The 14,490-nt window shown below is 39.6% G+C and overlaps 1 protein-coding gene across 5 annotated transcripts in view; it reads right to left on the reverse strand.

Annotated features, from left to right (window-relative positions):
• The window catches only part of ARL6 (ARF like GTPase 6), a 35,844-nt gene extending 21,354 nt beyond the window's left edge, over positions 1-14,490 (reverse strand). The window contains exons 1-5 of one of the 5 annotated variants that reach the window (XM_074946946.1): positions 14,453-14,490; positions 13,571-13,686; positions 10,867-11,016; positions 8,207-8,268; positions 1,256-1,324 (exon numbers count right to left, since the gene is read on the reverse strand). In XM_074946946.1, the coding sequence (XP_074803047.1) occupies positions 1,256-1,324; positions 8,207-8,268; positions 10,867-11,016; positions 13,571-13,669 (380 nt within the window). In that variant the 5' untranslated portion in view covers positions 13,670-13,686; positions 14,453-14,490. Of the gene's footprint in view, positions 1-1,255; positions 1,325-8,206; positions 8,269-10,866; positions 11,017-13,536; positions 13,687-14,122; positions 14,234-14,452 lie in introns of those variants that run through there. The other 4 variants (XM_074946941.1, XM_074946960.1, XM_074946968.1 and 1 more) reach the window with 4 other exon arrangements.

The raw sequence follows: 14,490 nt of genomic DNA on the forward strand, positions 1-14,490 counted from the left end.
TTACTTTTGTCATGCTCACTATTGGCCTTCATATTCACATGAATGATAACAACTGAGAGTAGTTTAGAAGATAGAAATCACTAAAAGAGAGTTTTAAATTTTAGTATCAGCAAGAAATAAAATGGAAAAATCTAAAGGATAGGGCATATGCCAAAACAAACAGCACAATTTTATTAAGCACATTTATTTGATTTTTGCCACAACATATAGGATAAAAGGCATAAAATTTGTTAGTACCCTGATAATTACATAGATGCCTCTTTCTTTGAAACTTTGCATTACGATTGTCTATAAAAACAGCAGTAAATCAGCATCTTTTATGTTCATCCATGCCCCATAAAGTGGATATGAATGTCAGGAAAACGATAAGATATCCAACCTCTAACCTCCGATTCCCCAACTTTTTTTTTTATAAAGTGTTCAAATCTCTCCTTTTCTACACTGCCCTCAGTGAACTAACAACCAATCCCCATAAATATGCTTGTTACCAACTGTTCATACATCTCCTTATTTTCTATCTCCACATGCTCCCCATCCCATGTTTTATTGTTCTAAGTGAGATGTGTTTTGAATTATTTATACTAACAATCCAGTATAAACCTGCAGGAAGTATTATGGTTTAATTAGAAACACACAGCTAGACCTAACACAAAGTTGATGTCTCAGTACAAGAATACTTAATGAGACTACCATAACCATTATAAAGCACTGGATAACTCCAAGCCAATTAGTTTAGAAGTGGGATGTTGCTTAAACCTTTGTTTAAGAACAATATTCTTAGTAACAGTAGTAGCATAAGAACCACACTCTTTCATGACTCATCTAAGCTGCTTATAAAGCCATCATTATAGATTTTAGGACTAATAATAATCAAAGAGGCTGGTAAAACCACACTTTCTAATTTTCGTATATTATAAAACCATATGGGACCATTGTGATCATCTAGTTCAACCTCCTGTATAACAAAGGCTATAGGCCTTCCGTGAATTAATTCCTGTTTGAACTAGAGCATACCTTCGAGAGAAATATCAAATCTTGATTTAAATTTTTCTGGTTATGAAGAATCCACCACAACGATTGTTGTGCCAATGGTTAAATACCCTCACTTAAAAATGTGCACCTTATTTCCAGTCCAAATTTGTCTATAATCATCATCAACTCCCAGCTCTTATAACATGTTATATCTGTCTAGATTTTAAAAAATATATTTAGCTACTATTAACAGCAATGTTTTAAAATAAAAAAAATTACTCACTTGTAGTAATGTTCCCACAGGTTTCTGTATCTGCCTTGACCTGACATGTCAAACACTGTGAAAGACAAACTGAAAAGGAAGAAAGAGTGAGGTACAGATCCCATAGAACAAAAAAATATATATTTTCCTCATTTTAACACTTTTAAATGGACAATCAACTTAAAACATAGTAAATTAAAAAAAAAATCAAAATAAAAACTTCTGATATGACACCAAACCCCAAAGCCTTCCTGCCAGTTTTTGTGATTGTACAATCAATTTCCCATTAAAAAAAGGTTTTCTCTTTCCCCTTCTGCTGTGTGAAAGACCCCCCCCCCCAAAAAAATAGGGAAACTGACTACACACAGTAGTGTCAAATACAAAAAGTAAACAACCTGAAAAAATGGGGAGTGAAGTGTGTTTTCTGTATATCAATCAATTACAGCAATGGTATAATAGTAGGTAAATAAAATTCAGATGGAAATGTGATTTTTAAATTTCATGGCATGCCTTTAATATGCACAGATGGCTTTCATTGGCTTCAGTGGGAAGAACTATCCTTCAAGAAAGAATTCTTACAAGGTAATATTTCAATTTGCTCAAAACTTGAGTACTATTGGGTTTCCCCAAGCAGTTAAGTGATCTACTGTAGCTTCAACATTTAACCCAAACACTAAGCACAACCGTAAGTCCACTTATGAAAGAGTTACAAAACAACATTTTGATCAACTTGTGGAATCAAATAAGTATCATCCATATAAATGAAACTAAGTAAAAAGTGGGCAAAGCTAGCCTACTGACATTATTTGTATTTGTATTAAGTTCAGTATTCGGGATTGTCTACAGAGGGAAACTGACCAGGTTCCTTAGGGCCCTGGAAGGAGCCAGGTCTCTAACTTCTCTGACCACTCTTTCCTCCCACTCTGCAGGAGGACACAGTAGCAGTAGCAGGGACCAGCTCCAGCAAGTCCCACACATGGCCAGCACCACAGGAAGCAGCAGGAGAGGGACCTCTGGTCACTTTTTACTTCTTGAAAATTTGGAAATAGAAATGAAGGTTTTCTAAAAGGGGAAAGTGCAGCTCTGAATGCTCTCCCAGCCCCTCAGCACAGGAACCACCCCCATGAACAAGGCTCTCCTCTTACAAAGAAGGATCCCTGAGCCCCAGCCCTGCTTCTTCACCTTCACCACTACCTGCTGGTCAGAAGGCCACTACATAACTTACTCAGACATGATACTGTATGATTAAATGGGAAGTACCATCTCCCTCCCAAAGCAAGTAAAAGCAACAGGGGGTGTCACAACACTGACAATGTATTTCGAGAAAATGGATATCTGATCACATTGACGTTTTCTCTTGTGGGGCTCAAGCCTACCTAGTAATGATAGTGTCAATAATATTTCCATTGTTGTTATGCCACCACATTTCCAGCACACCCACCACTACTCCAGGAACACATTGCTCCAGCTCCACCCATTCCAAGGACTCAAGCAGGTTGCTGCACCAAAAAGATATACAACAGATCTGCCTTTCCTCTAGCATCTAGCAAACAAGACAACTGTTCCTTAACTTGGACCATCCCATGACATAATCCACTTCACTTGTCACTGTTCAAATTTGGAGGAACAGCCCAGGAAAACAGAAGAGCAGACATAAGAAGCTAGATTCCAGACATCTATCACCCATACACTGCACAGGATCATTATCTAGGAACAGGTAAAAAGCAGACAACACAAACCACACAAACTAAAACTGACCTCAGTCCCTGGAAAAATCATGGAGCAGGTCCTCAAGGAATCAATTCTGAAGCGCTTAGAGGAGAGGAAAGTGATCAGGAACAATTAGCATGGATTTACCAAGGGCAAGTCATGCCTGACTAATCTAATTGCCTTCTATGACGAGATAACTGGCTCTGTGGATGACGGGAAAGCAGTGGACGTGTTGTTCCTTGACTTTAGCAAAGCTTTTGACACGGTCTCCCACCGTGTATTCTTGCCAGCAAGTTAAAGAAGTATGGGCTGGATGAATGGACTATAAGGTGGATAGAAAGCTGCCTAGATTGTCGGGCTCAACGGGTAGTGATCAATGGCTCCATGTCTAGTTGGCAGCTGGTATCAAGTGGAGTGCCCCAAGGGTCGGTCCTCGGGCCAGTTTTGTTCAATAACTTCATTAATGATCTGGAGGATGGTGTGGATTGCACCCTCAGCAAGTTTGCAGACAACACTAAACTGGGAGGAGAGGTAGATACGCTGGAGGGTAGGGATAGGATACAGAGGGACCTAGACAAATTAGAGGACTGGGCCAAAAGAAAGCTGATGAGGTTCAACAAGGACAAGTGCAGAGTCCTGCACTTAAGACGGAAGAATCCCATGCACCACTACAGACTAGTGACCGAATGGCTGGCAGCAGTTCTGCAGAAAAGGACCTAGGGATTACAGTGGACGAGAAGCTGGATATGAGTCAGTGTGCCGTTGTTGCCAAGAAGGCCAATGGCATTTTGGGATGTATAAGTAGGGGCACTGCCAGCAGATCAAGGGACGTGATCGTTCCCCTCCATTTGACATTGGTGAGGCCTCATCTGGAGTATTGTGTCCAGTTTTGGGCTCCACACTACATGAAGGATGTGGAAAAATTGGAAGACGTCCAGCGGAGGGCAACAAAAATGATCAGGGGACTGGAACACATGACTTATGAGGAGAGGCTGAGGGAAGTGGGATTGTTTAGTCTGCAGAAGAGAAGAACGAGGGGGGATTTGATAGCTGCTTTCAACTACCTGAAAGGGGGTTCCAAAGAGGATGGATCTAGACTGTTCTCAGTGGTAGCTGATGACAGAACGAGGAATAATGGTCTCAAGTTGCAGTGGGGGAGGTTTAGGTTGGATATTAGGAAAAACTTTTTCACTAGGAGGGTGGTGAAACACTGGAATGCGTTACCTAGGGAGGTGGTGGAATCTCCCTCCTTCGAAGTTTTTAAGGTCAGGCTTGACAAAGCCCTGGCTGGGATGATTTAGTTGGGGATTGGTCCTGCTTTGAGCACAGGGTTGGACTAGACCTCCTGAGGTCCCTTCCAACCCTGATATTCTATGATGCTGATTATTGCAAGATCTGCCATAGCAAAGAACAAACAAACAAACCCAAAACATGTGACCATGTCAGCGATGAAGCACCTGAAAAAAGCTGCATCACTGAGACCTATCTGGATGACACCAGGAGCCCTGTGCTCGTCCACCCCATTCCTCCAGGATAATCAGTATGTCACAGAACAAGACAAGAAGGCAGGCAGCACTGTATTAATCTTCTCTGCAAACCTCAAATGCAGAGGTCCCTCAAGAAAGACAACTTTATTCAAATTCATAGACATGATGCTAGAAACCAGAGCCAAAACTAACAGATTTTATGCTAGTTTACAGGCCACTACAGATTCAAGGATTCATAAAGGAGCTCAGATACCTTGTTGAAACACCCCCAGACTACTAATCATTTGACATCAACAAGGCTACAAGGCAGAAGCCCCAAAACTCATCACCTCACTTGCCTTCCTAGGAGTTTCACAGGTCATCTCAGGTCTAATCCAAGCAGCTGGTTTACTTGGACCTGAGCTGGGGCCTGTATGTCAAGACAGAAGTCATCACAACCCAGCCACTCTACTGGATGGGCCATGGCCTCTTTAAAGCAGTGGTCACAGACCTTCCAGCTCACAGGCAACATGATAGACCAGTAGTCCTGATTTGACCAAAAAGACTCTCATACTCCAATAAATTCCAAAGCCTGCTAAAGGACAGCAGCACTCCATCCACTCATTAATTTGGTCTGTGGTTTGGAAGAACTCTTGGTTTCCTTGCTGATGCTAAGCTCTCACATAACAGTATTTGTGATGAATGTTTTCTATCAGCTTCAGTTGATTAGGAGACTTCAACGTATCCTGGTGAATGATTATTTGGCCTCTGTTATTCATGCCTTCATCACTTCTCAGCCATACTACAACAATGTGATAGTGATACACTAGGGCATGAAGCCTTCAGCACTTAGGAAACTTTGATTAGTAAGTGCATTTCTCAGCAACACAGATCACCATAAATACATCAAAGCTGTCCTCTGCTCTCTACACTTGACTGTGGTCAACAACTAAGCTCCTCTGGCACAAGGGAACTTTCTACAATAAGAGTAAATAAAGCTTGTCTGTGTGGCAGACAACTTTCTCAGGGGCCAGTCTGAAACTGGAATGAAATCCTTCATAAACTAAGGACCATCACAAACCTCAGCACCTTTCACTCTAAGTACAAAGTGCATTTCTTTGTGCTTGCCTTCTCATACATAACAACAAACCACCACCACCACATATATTCAAGCAAAAATCCCAAAACAAAACAATAACCCTAAAGCCCTACCAAAACAAGACACTCCGCTGCACACACTTCTCCACCTGGGAGAGGATGAGAGAACACACACTACATGACTGATGTGCGGTCACATTGCTTAATGCACTGCTGGAAGGAACTCGGGTACTATGGTGATGAGCACGGTTTAAGAACCTATCTATATAATGAGATTCCAGGAATTGTCCGTGTGTGTCATTCTGAAGCCTAACAGGTCTGTTGAATCAGTGTAAGGTGATGGAAACAGCTACAAGCATGGCTGAGAGCTTTTTTTGTTCAGAATATCATGAGGCTGAATCATCACTGGATCTCATTCTGTTACAGTTCAGTATTTAAGTTCTCAGCCATTTTGACTTTTACATATACAGAGTGTATAGCTACAGTAAGGCATGCATATATTACTCCTGGGGAAATTCTGCACCAAATAATTATGTGCACAATATTTTAAAATTCTGTATATTTATATTGTGTTGTTTTGACAAATAAACCATGCAGATTTCATTTATTTTGGTAATTTATTTCTGTCACCAAGTACGTAACAATACAGACCAAAGATTTTTATTTTTTTTATTTTTTTTGGGGACAGATTCCTTACTAGGCATATTAATACAAAACTCCCTCCCCCCCAGAAAATATATTCTGCCCAAGAAGTGCTGCAGTTCCACCTTGTTCCCACCAGAGGCAGCTATGGTGCCAGAACAGCCAGCTGCATTCATGTGGCTGGTTGTTCTGGCACCACAGCGGCCTCTTGTGGGCAAAAGGTGGAACTGCAGTCCTTCTTGGGCAGAAATGTATTTTCTGCAGGAAAAAATAAAATGTATGTGGGACACACGAATTTTGCACATCAGCAGATGCGTAAAATTTTCCCAGAAGTAATCTATGCTATACCAAGTGTTCTAGACCACTGTGATAGAAATAACTCAACCACCACTCTTTACAGCTAATTTGCATGCAACAATTTCATTTGTTGTATGAGGGAGCCTGCAGTGATGGTCCAAATGCCACAACCATGCACCCAACTATCACCTATACAAATCAACACACATCTCCCAGCACAACTCCCAGACACAAAAACACGATCAGCATACACAATAACCTCAAATACACATTCCTTCCCCCGCAACAGACACTCCTTATTCGCCACCTGCACAAATCCACACAACTGTCCCAGCACAATACACATATTCTCATATTTACCATGAAACTCGAGTGGCAAAGCTGCAGGTTGCTCACTAGTATAAAACAGAATAAACTATTCTGTAATATCTACTCAAGAATAGCTCCCTATATGGAGACTTATTCCAAAATAAGGGTGCTTTTTTCTGATTTGGATTAATCCACTCTGGAAGTGGATTAGGCTAAACTGGAAAAAAAAAAAAGCACTCTTATTCCGGAATACCAGTCGCCACACAGGGAGCTATTCTGGAGTAGCTATTGTGCTTTAAATTCCACACCTTACCTTATTTAAAAATAATGTCCCTGTGTAGACAAACCCTTTGCATACTGGAAAATGGTTCTGACAGTAACCTCAGATAAATCTTTCATGAGCTGAAGAAAGCATTTTAAACATTCTTGTTGTGTATGAAAATGTGATTGCCACTCTGCCTCCCCTGCTAACCAACTCAAAAAGCAGATAAAGGACAGCAATACAGAGGGATATATACTGTCCTCTCCTAGCAGTGGTCAAAGCACTGTGATGCTGTGATTTGTAGGTGATATAAGGTGACCCAAAGCAATTAAAAATATTACTCCCATCAATCCCAGTCATCCAAGTTCAAGCAAGAAACTCATGAATTTCTTGCAGGTCTCCCAACCAATAGGCCACATTACTTTCAAGACTGCCTGCACACCTTTTTCAAAATACTGTCAAGTTACATTTAGGGGTTTTTCATTATTCTCCCATATTTTTTTAGACACACAAGTGGGGTGTGTTGAGGCAATTGCCCATCTACCATCCTTCTTGAAACTGATGATGTCCCCCCTCTTTTCCTGACTTTAAACAATGCAACTTTCATATTTTCAAGGCTACAGCCACCATTTTTCAGTTAAAAAAAAGAAGACTGAGATCCGTTCAAAGTATCTCAGTGATACTTCTTAACCTAGTACAGATTAATATTCAGTGATTTGAGACATGCCTAAAGACTACACACACTGAATTGGTAGAGTGCCAGCCCTACTGATTCTATAAGTGAGACCAGGAATCAAAGCCAAGTCTCTCATGAGATACCGCAAAACATTATTGGCCTCTTCACACATTGGAGAGCAGCACCAGTACATACAACATATTGTGATACAGCAACACGAGTGACTCAAATGACACTTCATTACATCACCACACATCATCACATTTGATAACATCACGCTGAAAGAGAAAAAGACTAATTTGGGGAGGGGGAAAGGGACAGCTCAGTGGTTTGAGCATTGGCCTGCTAAACCCAGGGTTGTGAGTTCAATCCTTGAGGGGGCCATTTAGGGATCTGGGGGAAAAATTGGGGATTGGTCCTGCTCTGAGCAGGGGGTTGAACTAGATGACCTCCTGAGGTCCCTTCCAACTCTGATATTCTATGATTCTATGTGTACACAAAAGTGGTGTTACCTGGATGTCTTGAATTTTTCTATACTGAATCCTGTTGTTGGAACTATGTCTTGAGTTTGAGCCTTAAAGAGAGAAAATTCATGTTTTACAACAAACTCATGTTAAGTTAGAAACAGCTACTGAAATGTAACTTCATTTCTAAATTACTTATATTCCCCAAAATTTTGGTGCAATATATAATATTCAGGAAACATTTGAGTAACACAGAATGGATGGACATGGCAGGTATTTAACATACTTTCCCAGGATTTCCTCTCTCTCAAGATCCAAGTTTTGGATTTTCTAGCAAAAAAATCGAGACCTTGTATTACCTATGACCAAGGCTCACGAGTGAGGACGTTTCAGCCTTAATACTGAATTCCTTTGCTTTTGCAACAAACTAAGTTATAGTTTATGTACAGATTACGTACTGACCAAAGCTAAGTAACATACTATCACCGAAAGTGATAGCTTTCTGGGTTGAAGAGTTACCAATGAGGTCAGAGTACAAAGAATCCAAGTATTTTTATCCTCTGGAGGTCATAATTTCAACCCAAAGAGAAGTATATTATACCTCAACACCTTTAAATAGAAAGAGAGGACATATTGCCCCAATATTCCTTATCACAAGCTATTTATGTTGGGAAGCAGTAGCTTGAAATTTTAGGTTCTTATGTTGCACTAGTTCTTAGTCAACTACCAAAGCACTTCAAAGAAATTACCACATTTACCAAAGAAGGGAAGGTTGGGACAAAATAGAGCACCACGGCTCAACAAAAAGCCTGGTTACCAGTGCAACTTTTCTGGAAAGTTGGTGCAATATGACAGAATCTTTCAGAAAAAATAAGGGTTGCAAAGAGTCCAGCTATTTGAGACAATAAGAGGCTCTAAAACTTTATTTATAAAAGATGTTTACAAGCAACTGGCTTTCCCCCACATATACACTAAAACTGGCTTAGTTTATTGATCTTTAAAACCATTATATATATAAAAAAAAAAGTTATTTTCAACACCACAAGAAGTCGTTTGGCCAACAGTTTCCATCATTAAGAGGTCACAACTATGCACTGAACATAGAAGGTACAACTTTCCTTCAAGGGTATCTTACACTAGAAATTACAGATGACTTATTTGAATTTCATAACTAAACAGTGGAGAACAAAACTGTAGCTGGCAGGTAAAAAAGGGAGGTTTTTTTAAATGCTTCTTTCAAGCTCTCTCAGCAAGGTGACTGCTCAGCCTGAAATATATTCATTGGCTTTGTACTCTGATGATTAGCTGACAGTTCAGAGCAATTTGTCAGGTGAACGAATTCATTTATCAGAATTATTAGTTTTCAGGGACGCTGATCTAATTAAGTTTGTTACATTTTAACAAATTAATAAAATAGTGTTATCGCATATTTTCACTTTACAATACATTCACAAATAACGACCATAATATGACAGATGAAGTAAACAGGAGGAGACAGTTTCTACTTGCTTTGCTCATATAATTAGCTTATCTATTTTAGGGTTTTCTATTGTGCCCATCATTGCCATATCTTAGCACTAACTTCAAGACTTGATCCATCCTCTGGATACTGCACTGTTTTGAGGCATATTATAAAAACAAATGTTATAATACGATCCCAAGGTCATCACTTTTGAGAACAAAGCCAGAAAAATAATAATGTGCTGGTTGTGGCAGCTTGCATCTACGCACTGCTAAAAAGTAATTTTATAGATATCTAGTTTACATTTATAGATCCAATTACATTTTATCAGAAGCAAAATTACTGGAGCAAGAAACATTAGACTCTCAGTACCTTTATAAATTGCAACTTGATATGACATGTTTTTGCTAAAAAGTCTCCTCCTTTAAGATATCAGTCTTCATTTAAATACATAATACGATGTTAACAAATAAACAATTATGTTTCGTGACAGTTAAGGTTACATAAGGCTACACATAACCCATCGGAATCCTTGAATGCATGGAAATAAAAAGGTAGGGAAGAGTTTCCAGTTTTCAATGGTACACTCACTCCATAAGTCATTCAGTTCATATCAAAGAGCAGTATGTACCCTTCATCACAATCAGTTACACAAGACATTGATGGTGAACTCATACTCTCTTTTTATCAATGGATTAGTACATCTGATGGTCACAGTCCATTAATTTAGAAAGTACCAATGCTGAATTCACCATAAAAAAGTTTTACATTCTCATTCTTAATTTCCTAGTTATGCAGCACCATCTTTAATCAATAATAGTCTAAGACAAACATAATGATGTTTACAGACAAGTGCTAGCTGCAGTAAAACTGTACTTGTCCCAAACCATTAAAGTTTCAAACGATAATATTTATTTCTTCAAAAATAAAAACAGTTTCCACAGCCCACTTTTAATCTCGTCCATCATAAACCCTTCTTTATCCTGTGATCTGAGAAGACAGTAGGCATATTAGTAGGTGGTGGTGGTTGTTTTTTTAAACACTATTTTAAAAAATATGTATATACACATATATATAAAGCGAGGTTTGCAAACAGACTGAAGCTTTATTTTTTTTTTTTGGAGGGGGGGGTATTTTTATACATTATATTTTCTAAGCTTATAAACAGACCTCCACTTTTTTTCCTCCATCAACTTTGCAGTAACATTTGGTAATAAAGAGATAGCAGTGAACTAAGGCTACTTACATTTGAAGGTTTAAGTTTATTAATGATAGTTGTTTTGCCACTATTGTCCAACCCAAGGCACAAAACATGAACCTCCTTCTTCTTCAGACCAAGCCATCCTGCTAGCTTATCAAACAATCCCATGATTCTGATTCTATGCACAGAGACCACCTGTGATTCAGAAGAAAGGAAAAGGAAATCTCTATTTAAAATGGTTACGATACCAGAGGTCTAGCACAGTAGGTAGGCATGTGGGTCAGAAGTCCTCAGGCTTTTAAAAGGACAATATGAATAAGACCTATACAAGCAGTGTCACGACAGGTTTGGTTAATACTGAAAGTAAACAGAGTGTAAGCTGATTACTGGGAAGAAGCCTGACACAAAAGTAGACTGTGCTTATATAGACAGTGTTATAAGTAGCCAATGTCCTTGTCAGTATTGCTAGCCAATGAATCATTAGTCAAAGTGTTCTAGTGATACAAATGCCAACAAGACTGTAGCACTTCATTATCTTTTACTAAACTTCACCAATGAGAATTATATAATATTTTAAACTATCAGAAGTCCAGCCAGTCATCACAATTTACATCATAAAATCTTCATGTTGTAATTTTGCAAAACAACATTTGCCTTTTCACACACCTACTGTAAGGTTATTGAAACCAAAACTGTAAATAAAGTATGATTAATTGAAACCATAACTGAAATGAGTTATTTATGTTGGTATTAAGAACTGTACATTAGGAAATAGTTAACTATAAACAGAAACTGATTATGACGGATTAGTCAGAGATGTAGCCAGACAATATAAACACACTACTACTTGTCAGAGGGAAGCCAAATTGTTACTTAGGCCCAGAAACTGTCTTTGTTTAGCAGTAGGGGGACTAAAAGGCGCTTGTGTTGTGAATTCTCTTACAGCATCTGCTTGGACATACTGTATATAGAAAATTAAGAACTGGCAGTCCTTGAAAGCTACAATCAGGGAAAAATTTCAACATGTGATAATTGACACTGAATGTCTGTGGCACTCTAATAAAACATACATGATGCCAAAAGAATTTTCAGGAGGAAAAAAAATTTCACCCTGTATAGAGAACAGAACTATACACAACTCAGCTCCAGACACTGTCGGTGAATTCAGATTACCAAGAAACTTTCTGGAGGCTGGGACAAAGAGGAAAGGAAAGCTGATAAAGACTATTCAGTCCCATTCGCTCAAAAACACCTTACAATATGAAAACCAAGATCGAATATTTAAATATTAAATTATTCTAAACACATTTAAAAGAAAATTACCGTTATTTTACCCACCACATTAGCTTAAAGTATGCATGGCAAGAAGTGGATGTAGTAGAAAGTCTACTTAGAACAGATTTATAATTTCTATGATGTACTGTGTCTGAAAAACTCTGCTTCGGGAATTCTACTAATATATTGTGTAGCTATATGTTCAACAGCATGTGTCTTAATTGCTACTGAAGTAGTTTAACTTATTTGCTATTGGTAGTATTTCTTTTACAAATAGGAGTTTGTCAATGAACTGCCATAACTGTTTAATTTTCATTTTTCTTCTAGCTCTTTTTGATTCTGTTTGATAAAATAAAAGCTTTTTACATTTCTGGATACAACCATAAAGCTTGTACTTTGTCAAAATGAACCTGACCAGAATCCTGTTCTCCAAAACATGCCATTTTGTTGTCTGCACAAGAGATTTGTCTGTATTCTGAAAGAGTAGCCAAAGAGGAAAGATACTTTCTGTTGAAAATTCTATAGTAAAGTACAATGACAAAGCTGACTTGGTCACTTGTGATAGTTTGATGATTAAAAAAAAAAAGAGTCACTCCGATGGTGATAGAATGAGCAAAGAACATAAATACTATAAAGGTACTCACTGATGTTCTAGAAAACTGAAAACTTAACTTTACTAAAACCTACAATAGTGACCTTAATGTAACACAGAAGTTATACTGTATGTTTATGTATTTTTAAGAGCATGAAACATCAAATTTTCAACACCAACATTAACTCATCCTCATTACGCACATCAGGCATATTTAACGGTGAAGTATATAAACATGAATATTAATCAAAGAACATATTGAACAAGAAAATACAGGTACAGAATATACTACATATGGGGATTGGTCCTGCTTTGAGCAGGGGGTTGGACTAGATGACCTCCTGAGGTCCCTTCCAACCCTGATATTCTATGATTCTATGCAATGCTGCTGAATTAACATTGCTGTTGGGACCTTCACTTTTTTTTTTTTTTTTTAGTGATTTCATCTGGGCTGCTCTATTGTGGCAACAGCTATTTTATTATAAATATTATTGTTTAACAGAATAATAGTGCTATTGCTTAATATTAGGTATAAATTTCTAAAATGAGATTAGGATTATTTAAATGCCAACAGTGGGGACTGGGTGCCAGCCTTTACAGCAGCAGACAGGTTTCTGCAAGGCTGGGTTAACAAAGGTTTTAACTTCACCAAAGGAGAAAGAAAAAAAGTTACTGTTTTAAGAAGGTCACTCAATTGCAAGATATGTAGGACACAGAAAAAATGCTGTTAGTGCCCAAAATCTAGGAAGCTAGTATTTTTTGGGAGGAAAAATAATACGGACAAAACATTAAGCCAGTTTGTTTGAAAGACAGCATTGTGTGTGTGTGTGTTTCAATAAAGCACTTACAGGCTAATTCATGGAAAGAGTCCTAGCAGTGTACCTCAATAGCTGGGGGAACTTGATGGTGCTGGCAGTGAAAGGCGACAGCCCCAGGCACAAAGGAGGGAGACACTATCAAGGTCTTAGAAGCAGATCCCATATTCTTGCTTAAGCCCACTGGTCCATGTAGGCAGGAAACATGCAGAGCGATGACACAAAGGAGAGAGGGGCTTCAGAAGACTCAGAAGTCTTAGATGCCAGGTGAGCATATTCTCAAGCAATCTCTGAACTGCTTAAAACTTTATCTGCTATCCCGCTAAAGCAAACAAGTGGACATGAAGTACACAGTCCTCAATGAGATCTTTATACCTACCCAGTTTCAAACCGAGGCCGTTTTTTCTAGCAGCATTCCATAAATAACACTTTATAATTTTATCAAAGAACATAAAACACAGAAAAATGTACTCCCAGACACCTGCCCTTCACCCTCCGACATGCCCTCCCCTTAGCTAAAGAGAAAAAGGGAAGAGAAATGACAGCAGTTAACTTAATCGTCAGGAAGAAACTAAGCAGGAAAATTTTCAGACAGTCGTGTGAAAACAAGGAATTTTACCGGCAGCCGCTCGGAGAGGGCAACGCACCCGCCCCGCACGCTGCGCAGGGAGCGGGGCAGAGGCCAGCGCCGCTCAGCGCACCAGGGCAGGACCCCTCTGTTCGCGCTTTGCCCGCGCGGGTGTGTGGGGGGGGAGGGGGGGGGGGACCGGCCCCCGCAACAAGCGGCGCGGGACCGGCTGCGGCGCGCACACCCGGCTCCGGCCGGGGCGGGCAAAGGGCTGACCGGGGGGAGGAACGGGGCCACCCCCCGCCCAGCAGCCTCCTGCCCCGCCCCGCCCCTAGGCCGGGAGCTCGGTTCTGTCTCACCCCTACCGCGCCTCGCCCTCACCGCGGCCTCACCACCCGCGCGCGCACCGAGACCCGCCG

This window comes from Natator depressus, chromosome 1 (genome assembly GCF_965152275.1).
Source record: "Natator depressus isolate rNatDep1 chromosome 1, rNatDep2.hap1, whole genome shotgun sequence".
Taxonomy (NCBI): Eukaryota; Metazoa; Chordata; order Testudines; family Cheloniidae; genus Natator; species Natator depressus.